Consider the following 27,943-nt stretch of genomic DNA (forward strand, 5'->3'; position numbering starts at 1 on the left):
GCTACTGTACCTATCCAGGTATAATTCGAGATGATAATATCAGAGAATTAGAGCTGGAAAGGAGCTCAGAGGCCACCTAGTTCGACTGCATCATTTTAAAATGAAGAAACTTGGGACCACAGAGACTCAGTGATTTGTCCAAGTTCACACAGGTAATAATCATCAGAGGGGGCATCTGAATTCATGTCTTTTGACCATAGCCAGGGTCAGTACAGCCTAATTCCCCCAGAGCCAACCCTAAGGGTGATGGTGAAGTGGAAGTACATGTTTTCTTGCATGATTTTTACATGATTGTGTTCCATTAATGTTTTCTATATTGATAATAAACCCTGTACTTCTCTTATGATACATATGGCTGTTCCTCAAAATCCTGGGCCCAACTTCTAGAACAGCTAAATATAAGTTCAGTCAGTCAATCAATAAGCACTTATTAAGTGCCTGATATGTCCAACCATTCTTCAAGCACACTGCAGCCTCATGTATCACACGTGTTATACTTCAAAGTTTCTTCATTGTCAATAGGAGTGTAAATATGATATTGGAAGAAAAAAGTCAAGAGACATCAGGCATATAAAACTAGCAACTTAATTTTTTTTAAATTATCGATGAGTTTAAAGAGAGTACATTCAGTGGCGTTACAGGAAAGGAAAGGAGATTACAGTAGGTTGAGGAATGAATAACTGGTGAGAGAGAAAAGACAAGTAGAATAGACCACTCTCTCAAAACAACAGCTAGCATTTATACAGCAACTGAACAACATTTGTATAATACCTTAAGGTTTGCAAAGAGTTTTGATCCTCATAACAATTCTGGGAGATAGGTACTACTTTTATTCCCATTTGACGAATGAGAGCAGGCAGAGATTAAGTGTCTTGGCCAGGGTCACATTTATCATAAATTTAGGTCTTCTTCACTCTGTTCACTGTGCCACCTAGCTGACATTATGATAATAATGAGGGGTTGGCAAGATCAAGGGTTGATCCATCTCTTGACTCTATGCTCATAGATGTTTCCCGTTTCTCTTCATTTCCACCTTACAAAACATCTAGATTCCTTCAAAACAAAGCTCAGTTGCTACTTTCTGCTTAAGACTTCTCACAACCCCTCCAGTTATTAGAATGGTCTCTCTTGAAATAACTTTGTATATACTTTGTATTTGCTTACTTTGTCTATGCATATGTTACATGCCACAAAAGCATGCAAATTCCCTGAGATCTGTACTGAGTTTTTTTTTATTTGTTTTGTTTATTCTTTGACTTCCTGGTACCTTAGTGTAATGCCTTACATATAGCAAATATTCAATGTGTTTGGTTTAATTTGAATTGTATCAAATATGAACATGAGCAATGTTCACCTCTGTCTGGTAGCCACTGGAATTCTTTTTACATTCCTCCTCTTTTCTCCTTCACGTTGTCATACCTATAGATCTTGCTACTGCCAAGGCCTGTCTACCTCCTTAATTCCATCTCTATTTCTTATGTCATACAAATGCTAGTCTAGGGATAGGATCTTAAAGGTATGATCATTAGTGGTAGCTAGAAGGGGAAGGGGAAAGGACAAGCATTTATGTAGTACCTACTACATATCAAGTACTATGCTAATCACTTTACAAATGTCTAATTTAATCCTCATAACAAACCTATGAGGTAGGTGCTGTTACTACCCCCCAATCCAATTTCTCAAATTGAATACCCAGAACACTCAATGAGATTGGAGGTTCCTTTAAAATATAAACTGATCTTACAAATGTCCTTTGTGTAACCAAAGACTCACCATTTTGATTTATGTGCTAATTGGTTCACATATAAATTCATATTATCTAACTGCCATTTGGCCCTTGCCATTGAAAAACAATTCAATTATTTACACAAATATTTTCAAAATCTCTGAATTCTTCATTTTCATCAGTTCTAATGATAAAATAACAATCTATTTCATATACCACAGTTTTGCCAGGCATTCCCATTAAATGGGCATCTATACTTTTCTAGTTCTTTGCTAACACAAAAAGTTCTACTAGAAATATTTGTGTACATGATTTCTTTCCCTTGATTTTCACAATCTTTGAGATATAATATATATATGTATATGTACATGTACATATATAGTATATATGTGATATATAATATTGTATATATTATATATATGAAGCATATGTGTATACTATATGTATATATGTGTTAGTATTGCTGAATCAAATACTATGTCATTTAGTGGCATTTGGGATACAGTTCCAAATTGTTTGCCATAATGGTTGGACTAATTTTTTTTTAATTTTGTTGATGTGCTTTATTTTCTTTTGGTTTGTTTGTTTTTGGTTTTTTTTGGAGGGGTGGGAAGGCAGAGCAATTAGGGTTAAGTGACTTGCTCAAGGTCACATGGCTAGTAAGTGTGTCATGTGCCTGAGGCTGGATTTGAACTCAGGTCGTCCTGACTCCAGGGCTGGCACTGTACTCACTGTGCCACCTGGCTGCCCCGATGTGCTTTATTTTCATATTACAAACATTTATAGATCATGCCTCAATTTTATGAGAGATCTCTTGCAACAAAGTAAAACAAGTAAAACTAAACATAGTGACTCCATCTGAAAGTGCATGTAACATCTCACCTCTGTAGCACACCTAATCTCTCTATTGTTAATTGGGTTGTTTTTTAAACTAAAAGAAGTCTTATCTCTCACCCCACTGACAAAGGAGAACAAAAAAACAAATCCTTTGTAACATATATAGTCAAGCAAATTTTACCTGTAAGGGTAGTCATACTTTCTATTTTGTTCAAACTGAATATTTTAGGTAAAAGATTTCAGTAGTGGGGGAAAGAGGATTTTGCTTATCTTGTGTGTTGTCTTTCAAACAAAATAGTAGTATAAAAGAACAATTCATAGAACCAGAACATCTCAAGGTTGGCAGGAATCCTAGAAATTATAAATATTTCAACTTGAAAGTGAATGTAGAAAATTCTGATACCACACAGAATCTCAGGTGGATGAAACCTCTGTTGTAATATGTTTAGTGACAGTGAACTTATTACATCAATTATGTCCCCTTCTATTTTTAAAAATTGTTTTTTATATCTTTTGTATTTTCGTCCTATTTGGTTCAAGATATAACTGATCCTTCCTCCATCTAGAAGGCTGCTTCTTATAACAAAGAATAAAAAAATGCATCCCAGCAAAACTAACAAATTAATCAGGTTGGATAATATATATGAGCTTCCTTATTCATAATCTCCACCTCTTCACAAATGAGAAGGAAGTACATTCTCATATTTCTTCTTCAAGATCAAGATTGGTTATTATAGTCACATATGTATCGGTTTCAATTTTTGTTTTTCTTTCTATTCATATTAGTCTAATCAATGTGCATATTGTCTCCTTTTTATGCTTACTTCATTTTGTATCAGTTCATGTCTTCATATTCTTCCCTTTGTTCTTTATATTTAATATTTTTAATGATATACCAATATTCCGTAACATTCATGTACTATAGTTTTTTTAGCCATTTCCCAATAGAGGATCATGTGTTTGCTTCCATTTTTAAAGTAGTTACAAACTTTTTTGGTGTATATTGGACCTTTTTTTCCTCCTTTGTATCTTTCATCTCATAGGAGCATCTGCTCAGCACTGGGGATTCTAAGTCAAAGGGTTTATAGCTATAAATTTTACTCAAGATAATTCCAAATGGCTTTCCAAAATGATTGGATCAATTCACAAGTCAGACATCAAGGTGTTAATATTTTTACTTCTCTACTGTCTCTTTAATATTGGTTATTCCTATCTTTCCATCCTTTCAACCCATTATATTTTTAAACAACTCCAATTTTTAGAAAGGTCTTTCTTCGATTACATGGAAATTTACTTCCAGATTGTGGATAATTTAAATATCCTTTAGCCCTTCAAGTATTCTTTCTGGGGCATAATGCCCAGATCTCTTGACCTGGACTTGTCCCTTTTTTTTGGACATACCTCTTAAAATATAGTTACTAGCATTGAATGTAATATTCCTTGTGTTGGTGGGCCTACTACCTCTTTTATTCTGAACATTGTATTTCTGTTAATGCAGCCTAAGATTGCATTGCTTTTTGACCCTCATCTCCTACAATTGACTCATAATGAGTTTTCAACCAGTAAATGATCCTTTTTTAATAAACACAAATAATTGGAAAGTCACTTTGAAGAAACAAATATTTCATAGCCTTTTATTTCTTTGTAGTTGACATTTGAACCCCAAGTGGAAGATTTTACATTTTATTCCTGTTAAATTTCATATTGTTAATTTGGGCTCATTGTTGCTGAAGCTCCTCTAAATCTTTTTGGATCCTGATTTGTGTCATTCAGTGTAGAGGTTTTCACACTGGAAGTCAACTAGGAAATTCATGAGGCATGCTCCAAGCTTAAGAGCTTAAAGAGCTTAAAGGGAAATTCTTTAGATATTCCATTAGTTAAATATTACTGGTAGGTGAGTGTACACAGGGATTCAGGGTCATATCCAATGAATGGTTATAGAAACTCAACAGCAATTTGAGGAATGTGTCAGACTTGGAGAGAATATACCTTGGAAGAAAAATATTCTAGCATTTTAGCATTTAAGGCACATAATGAGGAATTTGGGTGTAGTATCACATGCATTATAATTTTGAAAACATAGACTTCAAAGAGTTTAGGGAAAGAATAGATAGGCTCCAACATCCTCTATTAAAAAATTTATATTTATCTCTCCCAGGATTAATTCTATTATATACATGTATTTGTGTTTTCCTTCTCTTTATGTTAACTCACTGCCCCAATGTCTAATGGAGATATTTAAGTTAAAAGTTCTTTAGGATATCAAATGCTTGGAATGTTAATTCAGAATAAATATACTCTGCAATTTGAGGTCAAAATGAAAAGGATGCATAGAGATGAAACATTGTAAATATGTGAAACTTCACCTTTTTCTTTGACGCTTCTGACTTCTTTGACATATTTTTCAGTTTTTTATGTAAATGGTTAAGGACCTGAAAAAAAAACATAGAATAATTTTTATTGCTTCAGTGAAGCTTTTTATACCTTATTCTTTATAATTCAAAGATAATCATTAAAAGATGAAATAAAAAGGTTAAGAATATCACAGGAATCAATGAAAATAAAATGTGAAGGAAAGTGGCCTAGTAATACCAAATATCAGACTTTATTACAAAGTGGTAATCATCAAAACAATCTGGCTCTGCCTAAGAAAGAGAGTGGTGGATCAGTAGAATAGATTAGGTACACAATACATTGTAGTAAATGACTATAGTAATTTAGCATTTGATATACCCAAAGATCCAAGCTTTGGGACAAGAACTCACTATTTGACGAAAACTGCTGGGAAAACTGGAAAACAGTATGGCAGAAACTAGGTATAGACCAACATCTCATACTATATACCTTATACATAAAAGGTGATACCAAAAGCAAATTAGGGCAGTATAAAATAGTTTACCTGTCAGATATATGGATAAGGGCAGAATTTAAGAGCAAAGAAGAGATAAAGAGCATTACAAATATAAAACAGATACTTTTGATTATATTAAATTAAAAAGGGTTTGCACAAGCAAAATCAACACAACCAAGATTAGAAGAAAAGCAGAAAACTGGAGGGAAAATTTTTATAGCAAGTATCTCTGATAAAGGCCTCATTTCTCAAATATATAAAGAACTGAGTCAAATATATAAGAATGCAAGTCATTCTCAAATTGATAAATGATCAAAGGATATGAACAGGCATTTTTAGATGAAGAAACCAAAGTTCTCAACAGTCATATTAAAAATGCTCTAAATTACTGTTGATTACAGAAATGCAAATTAAAACAACTCGAGGTACCACCTCACACCTATCAGATTGGCTAATATAACAGAAAAAGAAAATTATATATGTTGGTGGGGGTGTGGGAAAATTGGGACACTAATACACTGTTGGTAGAGTTGCGAATTAATCCAGCCATTCTGGAAAGCAATTTGGAACTATGCCTAAAGAGCCATAAAACTGTGCATTCTCTTTGACCCAGTAATACCACTGCTAGGTCTATATCCCAGAGATTTTTTTAAAGGGAAAAGGACCTATTTGTACAAATATATTTATAGCAGCTCTTTTTGTGGTGGCTAAGAATTGGAAATCGAGGGGAGGTGCCCATCAATTGGGGAATAGCTGAAAAAGTTGTGGTATATTAACATGATGGAATACTATTGTACTACAAGAAATGACAAGCAGGATGATTTCAGAAAAACCTGGAAAGTATGTGAACTGATGGAGAGTAAAATGAGCAGAACCAGGAGAACATTGTACACAATACCAGCAATAATATACGATGAACAACTGTGAATGACTTAGCTGTTCTTAGTAATATAATTATCCAAGATAATCTCAAAAGACTCATGATGAAAAATGCTATGCACCTCCAGAGAAAAAACTGATGGAGTCTAAATGTAGCTCAAAGCATCTTATTTTTCATTTCTTCCTTTCTTTCATTCTTTCTTTCTTTACTTCTTTCTTTTATGGTTCAAGTTTTTCTTCCATAAAATAACTAACACGGAAATATGTTTTATATGATTGCACATGTATAACCTATATCAGATTGCTTACCATCTCAGGGAGTGGGGAAAGGAGGGAAGTAGAGAGAGAATTTGGAACTCAAATGAAAAAGAAACCTAATGTTACAAATTGTTTTTACATGTTACTGAGGAGAAAAATAAAATATAAAAATTTGAAATGAGTTTTATTAGTTTCAAACTCGTTAATTTTAAACACTTATACAGGAAAAATCATTTAGAGTTGTTGTAATTCTTAGGCACTGGAATAATTCCCGTATATACCATTATTTTTCAGGAATTAAAGATTATGTTGCCATGGACAGTGTTATACATGTATAAAAATGTGTCTAAAAAAATTAATGTCCACACATAATCTGTGTCATTTATTTAGCATTATATAAAATGTTTCATGCATATTATCTCACTGGATCCTTATATCTTTCCAGTAATTTCCAGCATTGCTATCCTCTTCACTTTACAGAGAATGAAATTAAAATAAAAGAGATTAAGTGACTTGCCCAGGATCACACAGTTAATTAGTATCACAACTCTTTTGTTATTGTTATTCAGCTGTTTCAATTGTGTCTGACTATTTGTGATCCCATTTGGGGTTTTCTTGGCAAAGATACTGGAGTAGTTTACCATTTCCTTTTCCAGTTCATTTTACAGATGAGGGAATGGAGGCAAAAAGGGTTGAATGACTTGCCCAGAGTCACACAGCTAGTGTCTGAGGCCGGATTTGAAGTCAGAAAGATGAGTCTTCCTGACTCCAGGCCCAGGATTCTATCCACTGCCCACCTAGCTGCCCCATGTTATAATATTTCTGCTCAGCAAAAAAGTCATGCTTTTTTTTAAAGGGTATATATTATTAAACTTTATTTTACTGTTCCAAAGTTGTCATCATTACAAAGAGTAATCATCATCTTTAATTACATTATTGTCTTAACTTTTTCACAAAGGAGATACCATTTACAGTATAGTTCATGGTCTTTTGGCCATGTTCTAAGCAATGCATTAGTTAACACTGTGGCTTCACTCAGACAAAATTTGTTACCAATGAATTTTGTGCTTAGTTTGTCAAGCATTTCCTATGTAATACTGCAGTCTTCAATTCTTCTATTTTTTGCATCTACATGTATTTTCATTTAGAATATGATTGTTCACTTAAATTAAGAGATTTACACTAAACTTGGGTATTGTGCCATATATTCATTCCCAATTTTGTAGTTCTTCCACTTTTCTATTTATCCTGGGAAAATTGTCTCATCTGTTGGACTTATTAGGGTAATGTTGCTATCAATTTCATAATAAGAAGTATACTCTGCCACACTAGATTCCATCAATACCTCACAAGTTAAAGTGTCATCATTTTCCAGAAGATTTTTCACCAAGGAAAGTACACTAGGAGTAGCATTACTCTTAATCCCCTGGTAAGGACGCTTGTCTGGACACCATGTCTGAAGTATTGTAGTTATTTAATAAATTCTTGCCAGTTGATTGATCTATATCCTATTGTTGCATGCCAGGCTAGTGTATCTACTGCTATTGTTTTCTCAGCATTCCACAATAACACTATTAAATTGCTGAAATTGTGCTTCCCTGTTTCTTCTGTGCACTTCGCTTATGACTATCCTAGCAAGTCACCATACAGCATATTACTGTACATTTTGATGCTAGTTATTTTCTGCACATGTTCTTCCTGTTTGAAGTATATTTTAAGAAATTGCACTTAGAATGATAGATATGTAGGTAGATAGATAGACAGATAGATAGAGTTAGATGAAATCATCTTAGGACATCATCTACTTGAACTCCTAACCAAATGAGAAAGTCCTCTATAAAATTTCTCTGACAGGTGATCATCTAATCCCTGCTTAAATACTTCAAGTAGGAATGAGCTCACTACCTTACAAGTTAGCTTGCTCCATTTTGGGACAGCTTGAATGGTTAAAAAATTATTCCTTCTACTGAGCTAAAATTTGACTCCATAAAACCTACAGTCATTGGTGCAAACTCCTTTCTGTAGCCCTAACATAAATTTCATTGTCACTTCTTGGCTCATGAGTAAAATCTGTTCTGGGAAGCGTCATTGTTAATTGATGATATGTTGATGCCTATCTCAGTTAAATTCCTAGATTCTTAGAGTCAGAAGGTTACCTCATCCTATGTCAAACCAGGTCATTAATCATTTCTACAACAAAATCAAGGAGGACTCAATTTATATCCTCACCTCCAGTGGGATATAATTCACCACTCCTCTGAGCCAACCATTCTGTTTTTGTCTAGCTCTGACTATTAGGATCACCGGGTTTGTTTGTTTTTGTCGTTGTTTTATGCAGACCACAGATTTGCTTCTCTGTAACTTCCACCCATCAATCCTAGTTTGTACCCTTTGGATTGAAGCAGGACACATTTAATCACTCTTCTGCATGATGACTTCTCAAATATTTGAGGACTGCTGTCCTATCACCCTGTCTCCTCTTTTTCAGATTGCGTCCCTAGTTTCTTCATCCAATCCTCATACGGAATGATTTTAAGTCCTTGCATCATTCTGTTCACTTTGATCCAAATACATTCCACTCAAGAGTGTATCTATCCTGGTCTATTAAGCTTCTAAAATTTGGCACCTAGAATTAGATGTAGAATTAGATACCAGAGGTGGTTCGATCAGGGCAGGGAACAGTGGGGACAATCACCTTCTTTTCTCCGGACACTGTGTTCTCTTCATGAAGGCTAATATCATATTGACTCTTTTGGCTACCATATTACACTGCTGACTCGTATTGAGTTTGTTGTTCGTAAGATTCACTAGGTATTTTTCACATGAAGTACTTTCATTTACTTGTTCAATTCATGACTTTGTTACTTTTTTTCTACCAACATTTCATTGATGCCCAGGAGTATAATTCAGTTCTGTGTTGCCTATGAAAGTATTTGGCTATAGATATAATAATCTCCAAAATGAACCTTGTTTTATAATGATGTTGGCCCTGCAAAAAAATTATCTATCGTTGCTTTCCAGTCCTCCAGCTGGGTAGAAGTCCAGAGGAAAATTATCAGGCTTCAGACAATATTTGCAACCTGCTGATTAAAATAACAGCATCAGAAGCCATTTGTAATACCAATGTTCAACTTCTGTGTTTTACCCTTAACCACTGCAACAGGAAATTGATGGAATTAGACTGGGCTAATTATATTCCTTCTGTCACAAAGAATAGATTAGAAAAATACATTGGCTTTGTGAAAAGAAATTATTCTCCAATAGAATAACCACAAAACATTTTAAGTTCTTTTGAGCAATGAACATTCATCAATTTACAGGACCTGTCCTATGAGAATAGTCACCTCGTTTGTAGTGTCTGTGGAATTCAGAATTGTCTGCCTAACTAAAAATGGCTCTCCTGTAGACCCACTGCAAATTTACTTGGATTATCATCTATAATGTTATTACTCAAATGCATCCCATGAATTAGCAGTCATTATTAACCTGGCATTGCTATATTAATTAGCTAGAAAAGACTGTCCAAGCTTATACCAATCCTGCCACAGCCAAGTAGGGAGAGAGTATAGTGATCCTACCTATGACCACAGAAACAGGTCATAAGTAGCCAAAATTTTATAGAAATATGTCATCAAGGCTTTATTTTAATGTTTTTGTTTTCTTAATTTGTTCAATAAGAAGATAGGGGAAGGGACAGATTATTTTTAAGTTTGTTCATTAAAAATAATAATAATAAACTGTTTTGAAAAAAAGAAATAATTTTATTTATATAAATAGCTCACCAACCCACCCACTGGCAAACCTATACTAAACCTGCCTCTTTCCATAAGAGGTGAGGGGTGGGGTGGTGAAGAGACAAGGATTTATTAAGTGCCTACTTTAGCCCAGACATTGTACTAAGCACTTTGCAAATGTTATCTCATTTAGGGTTTCACCCCACTACCCCAAGCTCTGGTGATTGTAATAATTAGTGGCACAAGACTGTCCCACCCTGATCCCTACGGTGCTTACAGCAGAGATAAAGGCCCTAAGGGAAAAAATAAAAACATAAAATAAAAATAAAATTCAATGAAGTAACAGGGACAAATCCCAAATATTGACATTACCAATTCCTTGAACAGAGTATTACAGGAGAAATTAGTTTCATAGGAACCATGTTTCAAATGGACAATTGGCTTCTAGCATCATCCTGGGGGGGGTGGGGTTCACAACTTTACTGTGGGCTTTTGTTTGTAATGTATTAGCAATGAGATCCTTTCTACCTCTAAATCTGTGATCTCATTCTAAAACAGTAATCCAGGACTGGGGCACTTAAACAATTTTAGTGTCATGTACCTCATTGACAGTCTGAAGGTGAAGTCTTTAAACTTCTTAGAATAATCTTTTTAAATAATTGAAGAAAATGTTAGATATCAGTTAGGCAGTGAGAATAAAGATGTGTGTGTTTTTTTTTCCAATCCAAGTTTAGGGATCACCCAAAATCTATCCATAAAATCCTTAGGTAAAGAACCCCCGATGTAGGACAATGTACGCCTACACTATTGATGGAATGGGAAAGTTCCATGAATGATGAAGGGCTAGAGAGAGGACAAACAGGGAATTCTAGAAAGTAATCAGGGAGAGTCACATGAGAACAATGAGCACTGTCAAGGGGTGAAGTGATGCCAAGAAAGGATTGCAGAAAGTTTTTGTTATTCAGTTGTGTTCAATTCTTCCTGACTCCATGGACCATAGTATCCCAGGCCCTTCGGTCCTCCACTATCTCTTGAAGTCTGTCCAAGTTCATGTTCACTGTTTCTATGACACTTCCTATCGATCTCATCTTCTGCTGTTCCCTTTTCTTTTTACCTTCAATGTCTCTCAACATGAGTCTTTTCCAATGAGTCTTGTCTTCTCATTGTGTGACCAAAGTATTTAGGCTTCATTTGCTTTTTCTTTGTATCTTCAGATCTCAGTACAAAGCCTGGCACATAATTAGTGCTTGATATACGCGTAGTGATTGATCAACAGGTTAATATGTTTGTGTCTTACTGATATTAAGCTCAAGCCTGGTCTGCTTGATCTGCCCAACGATTAAGCCTCACTCTCTCAATGACCAGTAGGGACTACAAAGGAAAACAGGTGGAGGTATCCAGGGATGAGGTTCAAAAAAAAAAATAAGTTGGGTGCAATGTACTTGAGGCTTACAGAAGATATGATGAATGTTTAGCAATAATTACGAGTGGCAGATTTGGATACTAAATCCATCTGAATAGGATGCATAAAGGTAGGGTAAAGGCTTTAAAAAGAGCTAACCAAGAAGGGGGGAATGTAGCAAGACTTTGCTGAAGATCCTGTTGCTTTCTATCCCCTGAAAGGGATAGCCCTCACCAGGTTGACCTCAGGTCTGATTTATAGCTATTGGTTAATATAGGGACATATTATATTAATTAATGAGAGAGAGAGAGAGAGAGAGAGAGAGAGAGAGAGAGAGAGAGAGAGAGAGAGAGATGAGAGATTGTGTGAAAGAGAGAAAGAGAAAGAGAGAAGCAAATGTTGCCCAAGATAAAATACTATTATAATGACAAAACCCATAAAAGCTATGAAAGGTCAATTTGTAATTTCCATGCCAAAATGTAGTCTATAGTAAGGTCCTCGTAAGTTTTCCTCAGACCACTTCCACTGTAAATTAGGTTAGTACTTGAAGAATATACCTAAGTACTCTATAATTATATTTTTGTAAGTTTCTAACATATCTATGCAGAGAATAACTAAATGTTTTTGAGGCCCAAAAGATGAAAATAGAAACAGATATCTTTAGCAAAAATCATTCTTACCATGGAAAAGTCATGAGTGTAAATAATATCTATGTGTATTGAAATTTGGAAAATGTGTGTGTGTGTGTGCCTGTGTCTGTACGTGCATGGATAAGTTGTCCCAAAGGTCTTAGGGCTATTAAAGCTTAAATCTTCCCTAAGACTTTTGGGAAATTCTGTGTATATGCATGTGGGTATATATATATATATATATATATATATATATATATATATACACATATACATATATATATATGTTTGTGTGTGTGTCTGTGTGTGTGTATGGATGACATATATAGATATTGATATACAGATAGATACACTGATTAGAGATACATATAAATATAGATGTAGATATAGGAGATGTAGGTGGAAATGTAGATATCTATACCTATGTAGGTATCTATATCTATATCTGTACCCATATGTAGCCATAATGGCTTTTGTTTTCTTTGAATGGCTCAGCTTGCCTCATTGAGCCTCTGGACACTGTGGCTTGCTCTTCCGGGGCAGGAGGCCCGGGGAGCATGCCGGGAGGCAGACGGCTTCCTGTGTGGGGAGTCATGGGGCTGGCTGAGGGGAGGTGTTAGCTCCAGAACCTGGTCTACCCTAGGGGGAGGAGCCAACTCAGGAACCAATCGGCCCTGGTCATTTGGGCGGAGCTTGATGATGTCAGAAACCCTATAAGAGGGGAGAGGACAGCTTGAAGATTCTTCCTCTCTTTCCTTTTCCGGTTGGAGCCAGAGGCAGTTACAACGACCGTTACAGAGGCAGTTACGACCGTTACATCGTCAGTTTCAGTTGCAGCTTCAGTTTCAGAAACAGACACAGCTGAGGCAGGAGCTGCCAGCAGCAGAGCTGATCTACGGGAGGAAGCTGAACAAAGACTTCAGTCCAGTGGGTAATCTTATTACCATCAAGGGGGAAACATGATTTTGCTTTACGCAATCATGTTTCTCTGTAGCCTCCTGGTTACTCTTTCAAGGCGTACCTATTGGGCCTGGAAGATTATGACCAACATATCAAAATGGGGCTTCTGGTTCATGGGTTGGTTACTGTGGAGCCTAAATAAATGTTTTGATTCTTCTGCCTTCTACTTTGAGAGTTTCTTCTATCCGGCGATTCCGAACCTTTCAGACATGTTTATGATCTTCTTTGAGATTATAAACTCGGCCCTCCTGATACATTTGGCGTCACGAACAGGATCGCTAGGTATAAGATCTCTATTTAGAAGCAGAACAATTCCAGAGGAAGAGATAAATATCCCAGGATGGGAGGATCCATTTTATTCCTCCCTAGCAAAAGAATTGGCTAAAAAAGCTGGACCCTGTGAAAACTGGGAACCAAGGCTACGGAGAGGAGATCCTAGGGATTTAGAAAAGTGTTTACGAGAAGTTGGGATTCAGTCAGGGGCATCACTATCTAGGCAAAGCTGGATAGTGTTATCAGCCTACCGGCTAGTATACGAAAGATTGAGATTAAGTGAAAGACATGGGGGCACTCCTACCCCACAGGAAGAAGGGAAATCTCAGATAGCAGAAGACCAAACTGACTCAAATGAGAACTTTTCTATTAATGTGGCTAAGAGCAACAGGAGACCAAAAAAGCCCAGAGTGCATTTCAACCCAGCCCAGAAAGAGCCGGCTGAGGCACAAAACACTACTGGGGTTCAGGATGTGCCTCACACAGAGAATAGGAGATGGTTAAATGATCAGACAAGGGCTCGACCCATACAAAGGAGGAAGACAGAAACCCGAGGTGAAGATTCAGTTACAAGGGAAATTCAGGAAGATTTCTCACCGCAAGAGGTCACAGATATTTTGAGTAGATTCAGCCAAAGAATAGGAGAACCATTGATATCTTGGATGGTAAGACTCAGTGATCAAGGGGCCGGTGGAATATCAGTAGATGGGACAGACTGCATGAGATTCATAGGTATCAGCCATGATCCTCTAGTTCAACAAGCTTTTAGGGAACATCATCAGCAAGGAGATGGTGATAGCAGGACTACTCTGTTGGCATTAGCCGCTGTGGGATGCAATAAGAGATATGATACTGATTCTATGTGGCCCACTGAGCACAGACCCTGGTATTCACTTAGAGATTGTATCATGAGACTAAAGGAGGAGGTAATGAAGACTGCCATTATGATAGGAACTGCAGACAAATATTACAATGATCCAATGGGACTGTCTCATAGGAATTTAATAATTAGGACAGCTCCCCCTGCTTATAAACAACTAATTTTGAATTTATTGCTTGGAGAAGTAGGGAGCCGTCTTACAACAGTGATAAATAAGATTTTACAGTTATATGACTTAGGTGACTGGGGAAGGGATAGATCTCCTCGAGAGAGAAGGGTGAATAACCAGCAAACTTGGCGCCAAAGGAGAGTAACAAGGAAAGAAATGTTTACTACTTTATTGAGAGCAGGGGTAGGTTTTGAAATGATAGATGGAATTCCAACCAATGAATTATACAGAATGTATAGAGGACTTGATAACACGAGAAATAGGGAAATAAGAACTGCTCCTGCAAGCCCACAAGCCACTCAGAGTGAAGGTGACCTTGTGTGATTAACGGATGAAAACTTGTACATTTGGGGAAAGGCTGGGAGGACAATCTTAGTCTATATCTAGGGTGGGATCCTCTTGGCTTCCTCATTATGTTCCTTTTGAAAAGAAACATTTCCCACCTGAGTTTGGCTCTGATGTTGGATCTTTGTATAACTGAAATCTCAACTAAACTTGAGATGATTTTATTTGAAGAATTATAGTCCATACTTGTCTATTCTTTTTGTCCTTTGTTTTGGCTAACCTTGTTGCTAGTTTTGTTTCCTTCAGGCTTAAGCACCCTGCACTTTCCGGTGACTGCCTGAGCATGTAGCATTCTTGGAATTCCTGCCAGCTCGTTAAAGAAATGACCTCTGGAATGGGACTTTTTGGGGGCAGGGCCATCTCTACATCCAATTTCAGCATGAAGAAGCTATGGAAAATGAGACCTTCACCCCTCACCCCAAGATTTTGGGCCCCAATCGTTCAAGGTGGGGGGTGGAAATGATGATAGTGTTCTGTTTACTTATTTTGTGTTATCCTTGCTGTGTTGTTTTATTGTTATGATATTATTGATCCTATGTAATGGATACAAGGATTTAGGGGTGGACATTTGAATTATTAATAATTATTTTGGGGATGATTGATTGAAGAGATTATCTTGCTGGGACCTAGGGGTGGATCGCATTTGAATCGTTAAACCAATGTTTAGGAATGTCACCAAATGATATGTTTTGCTTTATAATGAATGATATGTTTTAGTTTCCTTTGTAATTGAATCACAATGTATGTTCTAGGATACATGGCTGATTAGATTATGTATCCTATAACAAGGGGTGGAATGTAGCCATAATGGCTTTTGTTTTCTTTGAATGGCTCAGCTTGCCTCATTGAGCCTCTGGACACTGTGGCTTGCTCTTCCGGGGCAGGAGGCCCGGGGAGCATGCCGGGAGGCAGACGGCTTCCTGTGTGGGGAGTCATGGGGCTGGCTGAGGGGAGGTGTTAGCTCCAGAACCTGGTCTACCCTAGGGGGAGGAGCCAACTCAGGAACCAATCGGCCCTGGTCATTTGGGCGGAGCTTGATGATGTCAGAAACCCTATAAGAGGGGAGAGGACAGCTTGAAGATTCTTCCTCTCTTTCCTTTTCCGGTTGGAGCCAGAGGCAGTTACAACGACCGTTACAGAGGCAGTTACGACCGTTACATCGTCAGTTTCAGTTGCAGCTTCAGTTTCAGAAACAGACACAGCTGAGGCAGGAGCTGCCAGCAGCAGAGCTGATCTACGGGAGGAAGCTGAACAAAGACTTCAGTCCAGTGGGTAATCTTATTACCATCAAGGGGGAAACATGATTTTGCTTTACGCAATCATGTTTCTCTGTAGCCTCCTGGTTACTCTTTCAAGGCGTACCTATTGGGCCTGGAAGATTATGACCAACATATCAAAATGGGGCTTCTGGTTCATGGGTTGGTTACTGTGGAGCCTAAATAAATGTTTTGATTCTTCTGCCTTCTACTTTGAGAGTTTCTTCTATCCGGCGATTCCGAACCTTTCAGACATGTTTATGATCTTCTTTGAGATTATAAACTCGGCCCTCCTGATACACCATATCTATCTATTATATATATATATATATATATATATATATATATATATATATATATATATATATATATGTATATGTGTGTGTTTATACACAGAGAGAGAGATCTGTATTGAGGAAAGAGAATGGCACCTAAAACAATACACTAGGGGGTTTGACTTATACTCCTAGCAAAGCTCTAGAACATATTTATAAAGAGGACAGTTGGTGAATATCTAGAAAAGGAATTAGTGGTCATAGAAATCAAGAACAGGCCATGACAAAATAGCCTCTTCCCCGCCCCCCCCCCAGTGTCACCAGTGTGGTAGATATATACAATGATGTAAATAGATTTACCTAGATTGTAGCAAAGCATTTTATAAACAGTTATCATAATCTTGTGGACAAGATGGTCTAGATGACAGTGCAAATAAGTAAATTCAGAACTGATTAACTAGTCAGACCCAAAGGGCAGTCACTAACAATTTGATGTCAACTCAGAAAGAGATCTCACGGAAAGCTCCAGTGATCTATGTTTGACTCTTTGCCATTTAATATTTTTATCAGTGGCCTGGATGATGTTGTAGATAGTTTGTTAATAAAATTTTCAAGCAACATAATCTGGGAGGGATATATAACACATTAATTGGCAAAGTCAGTATTCAGAAGATCTTATCGGCATAGATCACTGGGGCAAATCCAATAAGATGGAATTTATTACAGATAAATTTAGTCTCATACTGGGGTTTAAAAAATCATGTTCACAAATAAAGAAAGGGGAGACATGGACATAGCTGTATAGTGGTTCATGGGTAAAACATCTCTAGGTTTTGTGAATCCTGCCTTGTAATAAATAAACAAAGTAAATCAATACCTTGATTGCACCTGGATGAATGTGGCTCATTCTATACCTGTAGACATCTCTCACAACAATCAATAAGCATTTATTAAATATTTACTATTTTCCAGACACTATCTTAGGTACTGTAGAGACAAAGACAAAAATGAACCAGTCCTTATCATCATGGAGCTTACTTTTTAGAATAGGAAACAGCGTGTAGATATATAAGTAAACCATAAATATATACTGTCATTTCAGGAGGATCAATAAAGATAGAAGGAAAGCCTTAAGTTCATGAATAGCCCTTGAGTTTAGATTTTGAGGAAACTAAGAACTGTTAAGAGGTTGAGGCAAGAAAGCCTAGAATTCCAAGCACAGATCACAGCTTATATAATTGCACAAAGGTGGAGAATGATATAACATATGTGAGGATTCAAGTGGGCCAGTTTGGTTGGTCAGAAGCACATATAAAGGGGAATAATATGTAACAATCATGGAAAAGTATGCCAGATTGTGAAAAGATTTAAAAGCCAAACAGAGGAGTTTGTATTTTATACTAGAGAAAATAGAATCCCAATAAAGTCTTCTGAGCAGTAAAGTGAAAGTCAGACTGTGCATCATGATGGTGGTTGTCTGTTCTCAAAGAGGACCAAAATGACATCACCATGTGAGAGTCAAGTTACAGTGTGTCTGACTGTGGCTGATCAGACCACTACAAGCTCTGAATGTTCTACCATAGGTCAGGCACAAATACTCCATGTGAACATTTGGAGTGGCTACTCTAAATTTGCACATCTCACGTTTCTTTTGAGCGATTTCATTTCTGCTTTGCTCATAGGGCACAGAACCTTCTCTGATGAGGGCATGCCACGCTGAGTGGTCCTGTGCCAGTGTCTTCCACGTCACACAATCAATTCCACAGTTCTTAAGAGAGACCTTGAGGGTGTCCTTGTATTACTTCTTCTGACCATCATGTGAGCACTTGCCCTGTGTGAATTCTCCATTAAATAGGCTTTTTGGCAAGTGTACATTTTGCATTCCCATATCACCTTGGTAGCTACATGAAGGATGAATTGGAGAGTGGAGACACTGTATTCATGGAGAACAATCAGAAAGATTTTGTTGTAAGTGATTGGGGGTGAACTAGAGTCGTAGTTGTGAGTAGAAAAGGGATGGATGCTAGAGATGTTTGGGAGATATAATCAATTAGTGTTGAGAACTGATTACATATGGATGGTGAGGAAGAGTGAAAAGTCTTAGGATCATGGAATTTGAAAGCAGGAAGGGATCCTAAAGGGCCATCTAGTTCAAACTATCCACTAAAGGAATCCCCATTATAACATATCCAACGAGTGGTGGTGCAACTTCTGCTTGAAGTCCTCCAAAGAGGGAAAACCTCCTCAGGCAGCCCTTTTTACTTTGTATAGTTAAGAAGACTGAATTTGCCTTTCTAAAAATTTGACTCATTTCTTATGGTTCTATATGACCTGTGAGGCCAAACAGAACAAATCCAAAGCATCTTATATGTGACAGCCATCCAAATAGATGAGGACAGCTATCATACTATCCCACCCCAAATCATTTCTTATCCAGGCTAAACATCCCCAATCCTTCAACCACCCTTTTTATTACTTAGATTCAATGCCCTTCCCTGCCCTCCTTTGTACACTTTCAAGATAATCAATTTAATTAAAGAGAACGTAGTCAGAACTGTGCTTTAGAAAAATCATTTTGGTACTGACATAGTGGAAAGATTGGACTCTGAGGCGGGAAGACTAATTAGGAGATGTCACAATAATTCAGATGAGAGGTGGCAAGGGCTTGACTTAGGGTGATAATTTTTTGAGTCTGTACTCACAATGAAGTCATAAGCATGACATGTGGAGAAAGAAACAAGACTTAACCGATTGGATATGTGGAGTGGGAGGGAGAAGCTGAATGTAACACTAGGGTTTCAGATCTGCTGACTGGAAGCATGATAGATAACTCACTCAATAGAAATAGGGAAATTTAGAAGAGGTGAGGGTTTGGGGAAAGAGAATGAGTTTTGTTTTAGATATGGTGAATTTGAAATGCCTACTCAATTCTCTAGACTGCCAAACTTTTTTGATGGTCAGCTATACTTCCCAGTTTTGTTCCATCTGCAAATTCTGTAGATAAAAATGTTAAACAGTATAGGACCAAGTATAGATAACTGGGGCACTCCACTGGAAACCTTCTGTCATGTTGTGATTGGACCGTCAATGCAGGGTGTAACTAGGTGGGACAGTGTATAGAGTGCTGGGCCTAGAGTCAGGAAGACCCAAGTTCAAATCCAGTCTCATACCCTTAATAGTTATGTGACCCTGGGCAAATTATCAAACCACTATTTACCTCAGTTTCCTCAGCTGTAAAATAAGGATGATAACAGCACCAACTCATAGGGCTGTTGTGAGGATCAAATGAGATAATGTTTGTATAGTGCTTAGTATGATACCTGGGACATAGTAGGCACTATATAAATGCTTATTTCCTTCTCTTCCCCTTCCCCCATCAACAAATACTTGTTTAGTCAGCCCAGCCAATCAGTTCCAAATCTAATTACATTATCATATAGTCCATATCCCTCCATTTCCTCCAAAAGAATAAATATGGGAGACTTTATCAAAAAGCTTTGTTAAAATCTAGATAAACTATATCTACACCATTTCCCTCATCTGCTACTTTATAGTAACCCTGTCAAAAAAAAATAAGATTAATCTAGCATGACCTGTTCTTGAAGAAATCATTTTGACTCTTTTTAATCAATGATAACCTCTTTAAAATTTGTCAATTATGTCTATAATGATCCATTCTAGAATTTTTCGGAGAATCAAAACCAAGCTCACTGGTCTATAGTTTACAGATTCTGTTTTCTTTCCTTTTTTGAAAACTTGTGTGAATAAGATTTAGAACAGAATTTTCCCTTGTTTCCTCCACCTTTGGAAGAATGAAATTATTGTTAAGGCAAGTTATATTCTGCTCTTGTCAGGGAGAGAGTTACAACAGATATCTGGATAATTCAAGTCCCCGAGCATTGCTATATCATGCATGCTCTTGGCTTGTGACACATTTCCCAAACTCCTCATCAATTTTCTTTTTGTCCAGGTGGTTTGTAGTATACTACAAAGATAAAAATCACTTCTGTTCCCCCCTCTACTGATCTATATACACAAATGCTCTCTGCCATGCTGGCCATTTCTGGTTCCCAGATTCCCTCACATTATATATTTCTAATATATAATGCTACCCTATCCTTTTTTGACCCATTGCTATTCAGAGCCATGATCCAGTCATAAGTTTCTTTATACCAAGTCTCAGGGATACACCTTTGAGAACAAACTTGTCTTCTTATATTGGAATTTCAAATTCCTCATTTGTCACCTAAACTTTGAGCATCTGTGTGAAAATATTTGAGGCAGTGATTTATACTTTTGGCTTTTTTCTTGGCTTTTTTTCTGCATGTCTCAGTTGCTAATCTTCTTTCTTTATAGCTTCTCTCTGAGGTATCTAACTTGAGAGGTAAACATAACTAGTCTTCTTTCCCTATCCTTTTTTACTTTATAGACTTTTAAAATAGATTTGCAACACATCTGACAAATAAATTCTTACTAGACTTTGTTACATGTACTCCCTCTCCGACCAGGAATCTGTCATATCCATATTTTAATCTATGTTGCAGAAAATTAATTTCCATTATCAGATATCACCTTTTTTAGCCAGCTGTTCATGTGCCAAATTAATTTTTGATTATGTGATTTTACATAGCTTCTCACTGCATATAAAGTCCCACACATCTTTTTTCTGCCTTGCACCTGTGATTTCATTATTGTAGCGAATTATTGCCTTGAGCATTAAGTTAAATGATTTGACCAAGGACACACAGCCAGTATGTGACAGAGAAAGGTCCTCTAAGGTCCCTTCCATCTCTAAAGTTATGATCCTGTGATCCATATATTTTAGATTCTGAAGCCAGCTCTCTATCCACTACCCTCTGTTCCCTAACTGATCTTCAGTTTAGTCATCTTTCAGTAAAACGTCCAGTGCTCCCAGTCTGGAAAGCTTTTGAGTAAACTTGAAGTATTAAAAAAAACCAACTTCTTCATGTAATCATTTTGGGGAAAGTGCTTTCCACATTGTAAAGCACTAGATAGATGAATAGATAGATACATAGATATAGATATGCTTATATTCACATACATATATTATATATAAGTTGTTGCTGCCGTTATTCCCCATTTTGCATTTTAAAAGTTTGTATTCTTGCTTCCTTTTTATTGACTCCTCACATTCCTAAAAGTGGGGTTTTTTTAGATGCATCATGTCTGCTCATCCAAAATAAAACAAAAAGCCACCTACTTGGTACCCGAAATGGATCCCAGTGCTGTACAAATCTGGCCTGGATACTTATACTGAAAAGTTTATCTAATATTACCAACTCATGAAGGCTACACTTACATTGGTACAATTATCAGAGTAATCTAGGTTGCTTTTTTTTAGTGCTCCTTCTTTTGTCCAAACAATTAAGTGAAAAGAAACCTTACAGACCAGAATTATCCAGATAAATTATTTAAACTATGTTAAAGAACCATTCAGTTCCTAATTCTCCTCTTTTCATTGTGCTTTTTAGATTTGGCTTTCTCTTCATTATAACACCTTTCTAAACCTCTGGACTTTTTCAATGAGCACAGTAATTGTGGTTCAATTTTCAGTCCTTCATAGAATTTAGTACAACAAAACCATCCATTATGTGGAACTAATAATTTGGAAAATGTATATCTTTATGGCAGCACTCTTTTGTTCAGATCATCCTTCCAGGTAATATCAAAATATATCCTCATAGAAATCACACACACACACACACACACACTTTGCAGGAATATTGTGATGTCCTCCCTTATAAATACTGACAGGCATATTTTTTTCCAAGAACAAAGCTACTTTGTAAGTGTAACAAAAAATAACCAACACCAACTCTACTATTATCAAGTAACTTTCTGTTTGCTTACACTAGTGACTACCTCCTATATAAATTCAAAACAATATGATAGAAATTTTTAGAAACTAGCGGCAGGCTATTTTTCTAATGAATTAATGGCATTCTGATTTGAAAATAAGCATATTACAATATGAAGTAATTCATTCTATGAACTTTATCTGAAGTATAATCTTATTTGCTCAAATATTAAAAAGTTGTATTAAAAGATTAAAAATTGGTAAACAAAGATCAGCTAGGACAGCTAGGTAGCACAGTGGATAAATGTCAAACCTGGAGTCAGGAAGATATCTACTTGAGTTCAAATCTGGCCTCTGACACTTTCTAGATGTGTGACCCGGTCACACAGGGCAAGTCACTTAACCCTGTTTGCCTCAGCTTTCTTCATCTATAAAATGAGCTGGGGAGACTAATGGCAAACTACTCCAATATCTTGCCAAGAAAACCCCAAATGGGGTCAGGAAGAGTCTGACTTGACTGAAAAGCAACTGAACAACAAAGATGGAAGATAGTGAAATCTTCCAAAAGCCTCCCATCAACAAGGGAGTAGACAACTGCTAAGACCTGGCAATTTGGTAAGACAATAAACATCTATAGACAAAAGATGTATGTAGCCTCAAAGTCTAAGAGAAATCTCAAATCTCTACTCTTCCCCTAGCCAGGCGGTTGAGTGCTCAGAGAACGGATTACTGGAGGGCAAAGGAGGAGTACATAATGGGTTCACTAATCTGATCACAGAGTAATTGAGAACTGGAATGACCCTTAAAGATCAGAGTTCTCTAGAAGCTCTGACTCCGTTTAGAGTTCTGAAGAGAAACACTTTACCTTCTCGATTTTTATTCTCAATCTGTAAATAAAATGAAGCCTATAAGCTCTCCTAGTTCCCTTGGCTTCTTTCGATCTAGATACTCAAGGGAATCTGGATCCAACCCCCATCAGGAAGGACGGTGGGCTGGGAACTAACACAATCATGCACCCTTTCTATCGACCTACTGCCTCCCAAGGGGCCACATTCTTTTGTCTATGAATCTTCTCACAGCTGGCAGTAGGGGAGCAAGGGAGCAAGCAGGAAAAGTCGGGATTTTCAGGTGACTCAGGAGACATTTCCATCCCGTTAACAGAGATCAGTCTCGTCCTACCACTTGCTTTGATTATTCAGTTAAGCCTGCTCTTTATGGTTATGGTTTGTCAGCAGCAAAAGGAGCAGTTTTCACGATGGACACATGAATTGGGGCTCTTGCTCTGGGACAAGCACTCTGGGACTGCAAAAGAAACAAAACAAAGGAAAACAAAGAAGACTCGGACCCTGCTTTCAGAGATCTCTGCAGCTGGCGCTTTTAACGTTTCGGATGCTCTATGTTTGCATTTGCCGGGAAATAATTTTCAACTCTCCAAATTGTTTAATATGTATCTCACACCATACAAGTTCCCTCAACGTGAAAAGCTAGTGATAATCAGACACTGAAACGAGGGGAAAGAGCATTTTAAAGCATTATGAAAGGCGAAGAAGTTTAGAGCGTGAGGCAACTGGAGGAAGGAGTGCGGCATATTGAACACATTTGGGACTTCTTTTGCACCGCTCACTTTTCAAAGCAAAGAAAGGTTTTATAGAATAGAAACCTTCGTAGTGGCAGTAAGCAAACTTTTGTAGGACTTTGGTGTAGTTCACCAGATTAAGTGCTAAAATATTCACCAAACCTCATACAAACAAAGGCGGTACCTCTAGCCTAGTGAATCCTTGGGCAAGCAAAAGGACTGTCAAGCGGGACAGAGATGAGAGGCTGGCAGGATTTGAGGACAAAGGGAAAATGAAAAAACAGAAAATAAAAGCAGACCCATGAGATTCAGTCAAGCTTCCTAGCCGTCTCATCTACCCCCCAGCTTCCTCTTCCCTCTTTTCCCATACCTCCCTTCACCCCATTCGGTTCCTAGCCCCGCCACGCTCCACCTCCCACCTTAGCGTAGCAGAAGGAGATCAGCAGCAAGGGCAGCAGGTACCCGAAGACGAAGGTGCAGACCACGTAGATTTTCTTGTGCTGCTTGTTGGGCCACTGCTCCCAACAGAAGGTCTGGTTGCTGATTTCTCGGTAGAAAAGGCGCTGGTGGTAAGCCACCGGAGAGGCCATAACGATCGAGAGCGCCCAGATGACCCCCATGCCCACCAGAGCATTACGGGAGACCCTCAGGGAGGAAGAGCGCCTCGAGTGGACAATAGCAACGTAGCGGTCCACGGACATGGCAGAAAGGGTGAAGATGCTGACCAGCATGGACACGGTGAAGAAGTAGTGGGTGAACTTGCAGATGAAGGCGCCCAGTACCCAGGTGGGCAGCGCGTACACAGTGGCCTGGAAAGGGATACAGAACAGCAGATAAGCCAGGTCAGCTACGCTCAGGTTAAGGATGAATAGGTTTGTGGTGCTGCGGCGTTTTCCTGGCTTACTACGCGCCAAAACTGTGATCACCAGAGTGTTGCCCAACACGCCCATGGCGAAGATCATCCCGAACACCACTAGTGTGATGAAATTCTCGATGCCGAGACCGAAGAGGGGTTTGAGATCCCGATCTGTCAGCTCCGGTTGAGTTCCGTTCCAGCCCTCCTCAGCTCCTTCACTTTGGTTTTCCATAGCGAGGTCGGGGTCCATGGTCTAAGTTTGAGCCCCGAGAGCAGAAGGGGGCACCGCAGCTGGAAACCGGGAGAAGAAGCCCGGGATGGAGAAGAGGGTGAAGGGCGTGGAGGGGCTTGGCTAAGTCTCAGAAAGAGTGTGAAGTTCTTTCTGGGAAGGTTAACTTCTTGCAACGTGGGGAGAACAGACGGCAGCGTCTAGGCTGTATTTGCTTTTCTTTGTATCCCCAGAGATCAGCCCAGTGCCAACCACATAGTGAGGGCTTAAGAAATACTTGTCAACCGACTGAGTACGCAGCGGCAGGTTAATGCCACACCAGTTTTCCTACTGACCAACTCTTCACAGCAATAGCTACAGTTTCAGTACTTCTAAAAATAAGAACTTTGCCCCTAATAGAGTTGAATCGGTCTAAAAGCTAGACGTGGACCAGAGTGGAAAGAGCCGGCAAAGGAGGAAGGATTCTGGGGACTGAGATGTATCGTATTCGGGGTCCGGTGCTCTGGCAGCCACTTAGTCGGGCGTTGGAGGGATCTGATAGGAAGGAATCCCTCGAGGTGACCCCGTACGACACTACCAGCTCCGGCAGCTGAGGTCCAGGCGCTGTCTCATCCTTTCTTCATGGTCCTGCAAAGCCCTGTCTTTTTCTCCTCCTTGAATAGAGTTCTGCGAGCGTGAACCTGTTGCTTCTGTTCGGCTTCCGCTTTGCCCTCAGGAGCGGCAGCAGCCGTAGGCGGAGGACAGAGAGGTGGCGCTGCTCGAGCAGCAGCTGCAGACAGACTCCAGAGCTACCCTGCCGCAGCCCCCGGATTCCGGGAGCTCTCGAGATTACAGCTTGCTGCTCCCCCAAAGTGGGCTCTTCTCCTCTTTTTCCTCCTAGTTTAAAAGAGACTAAAAGGAGGGTGAATAGAGTCAGCTGAGATGCAGTCTCTGCACCCTCCTTTTCTCTCTGCGAGTGAGATGGGGGACATGGATGTCTCTCTGTTTCAGCCAGTGAAGGCAGCGAATGAGCCCACTATTCTCCCTCCCTTCCTTCCTTCCTCCCTCCCTCCCTCTCTCCCTCCCTCTCTCTCTTTATACTTCCCACACCCAAGAAAAGGCAAATAGCACCAGCGGAGTCTTCGGCTCCCTCTAACCTTTCTGACCGCTGCCCTTTCTCCTTTTGGGTTCTCAGCTTCAATTTCCTCACATCTGTAAAATGAAGATAATACCTGAGGCACTTACCTCACTTGGTTACTGAGAGGCTCAAATGAGATAATGTACTTAAAGAATCAATTTGCAAGCTTTATGGTACTATGCAAATACAGGTTATCATTTAGGGGCAGTGTTGGGAGTGGAACCTGGGTCTGCTGATTTATAGTCTCTATATTATTCTCATTTGCATCACACTGTCTCTTCAGAATTTAGAAAGAAAAAAAAAACACTTTGTCCGTGAAATTTTTTCCATTGCGGCAAAATTTGAATTGGTTCCTCCCACCCCCACTCCGGTATTCATACTTTACTACTTCATAGACAAGATAACTCCTTAACTGACTGTTAAAACATATTCACAAATGTCCTTCGATTTCTTAAAAACAAAAAAAAAATTGAATGGAAGGAAGAAGCAAAATATAGAATTCCTTTCAGGACTCTTTCCTGATTTTCTGTAGTACATGCCGCTATCTACTAAACCTCAGCACGTGGGTATGAGTGAATTCGCATGACTATATTCATTGTTTTATTTTAAAATATTATCCTATATTTTAAAAATACAGGCTTTACTATTTCTCACATACGAACTTTTAACTAAATGTAATTTAAGCCTGTATCTCCAAAGTGAAAGGAAATGTTGAAATATTAGAATTTAATAAATTAGAGTTCATCTAGTTACAATCTATATCTGAAGTACAAATGCCAGCTATGACAATCCTAACAACAGGTTCCCCATTTAAAGAGGTTCAGTGACAAGGAATTCAGAAACTTCCAAGGCCTCGAATTCCATTTTGGACAGCTCTAATTATAGGGAGATCTTCCTTATGAAAGTTAAAATCGGCTTCCTTGCAGCTTTTACTCATTTGTCAAGTCAACAAGATTTTATTAAGTACCTGCTTAATGCCAGGCACTGAGCTAAGTAAGCCCTGGAGATACAAAGGAAAAAAAAATTGCTTCTCTCAAGGAGTTGCCTAATAGGTGAAACAATATGTAAACTATGTACAAACAAGCTATATATTGGAAAGATTGAAAATTATTTCAGATGGAAGGCAAAGGCAGGGTCTTGTCCCTTTTCCATTTGACTACCGTTCAATTATTTAAAGACAGCTTTCATGTTGCACCTAAATCTCTTCTTCAGGCTAAATATGCCTAGTTCTTTCAGATAATTCTCCAATAACACATTTCATAGTAATCTCACTGCTTAGTCATCTTCCTTTCCAAAATGTTTTAAATTAATGGATGATAAGCTTACAATCATCTTCTATACAGTCACTAAATTTCAGGCAAATATTTTTAAGTAAACTAATGTACTTTCTTTCAAAATTGATACATAAAGTAACTTCTTTAGTGCCTTAAAAAATATGCATTAAACAATACCATCAATTTACACTACAAATTTCCCAGCCTCCCCCACCTTTCCACCCCTACCTCCAAAATCTCCCCTCCCCCATGCCTTAATAGACAGTCTTCTAGAGTTGCCATGGCCAAAAAGTGATTCACCTGGTGACTGACCTTCTGTTGATCAGACTCTCAACCCCATTGCACCTGTATCTGATGTCTTTACAACTTGTTTCAACTCGCTTGGGCAGTGAGGTGGTACAGTGGATGAAGCAAGAGGTTTGGAATCAGGAAGACTCATCTTCATGAGTTTAAATCTGGCCTCAGACTCTCACTAGCGGTTCACTTAACCATGTTTGCCTCAGTTCCTCATCTGTAAAATGAGTTAGAGAAGAAAATGGCAAACCATTCTAGTATCTCTGCCAAAAAAAAAACCCTAAAGGGGTAATGAAGAGTCAGAC

The 27,943-nt window shown here is 38.2% G+C and overlaps 1 protein-coding gene across 1 annotated transcript in view; it reads right to left on the reverse strand.

Annotated features, from left to right (window-relative positions):
* Nucleotides 1-24,974, reverse strand: part of GALR1 (galanin receptor 1) — a 33,253-nt gene extending 8,279 nt beyond the window's left edge. The window contains exons 1-2 of the mRNA XM_036742390.1: nucleotides 24,288-24,974; nucleotides 4,930-4,995 (exon numbers count right to left, since the gene is read on the reverse strand). Of these exons, the coding sequence (XP_036598285.1) occupies nucleotides 4,930-4,995; nucleotides 24,288-24,974 (753 nt within the window). The remainder of the gene's footprint in view (nucleotides 1-4,929; nucleotides 4,996-24,287) is intronic.
* Between the last annotated feature and the right edge of the window lie 2,969 nt (nucleotides 24,975-27,943).

This window comes from Trichosurus vulpecula, chromosome 1, assembly GCF_011100635.1.
Source record: "Trichosurus vulpecula isolate mTriVul1 chromosome 1, mTriVul1.pri, whole genome shotgun sequence".
NCBI classification, from domain to species: domain Eukaryota; kingdom Metazoa; phylum Chordata; class Mammalia; order Diprotodontia; family Phalangeridae; genus Trichosurus; species Trichosurus vulpecula.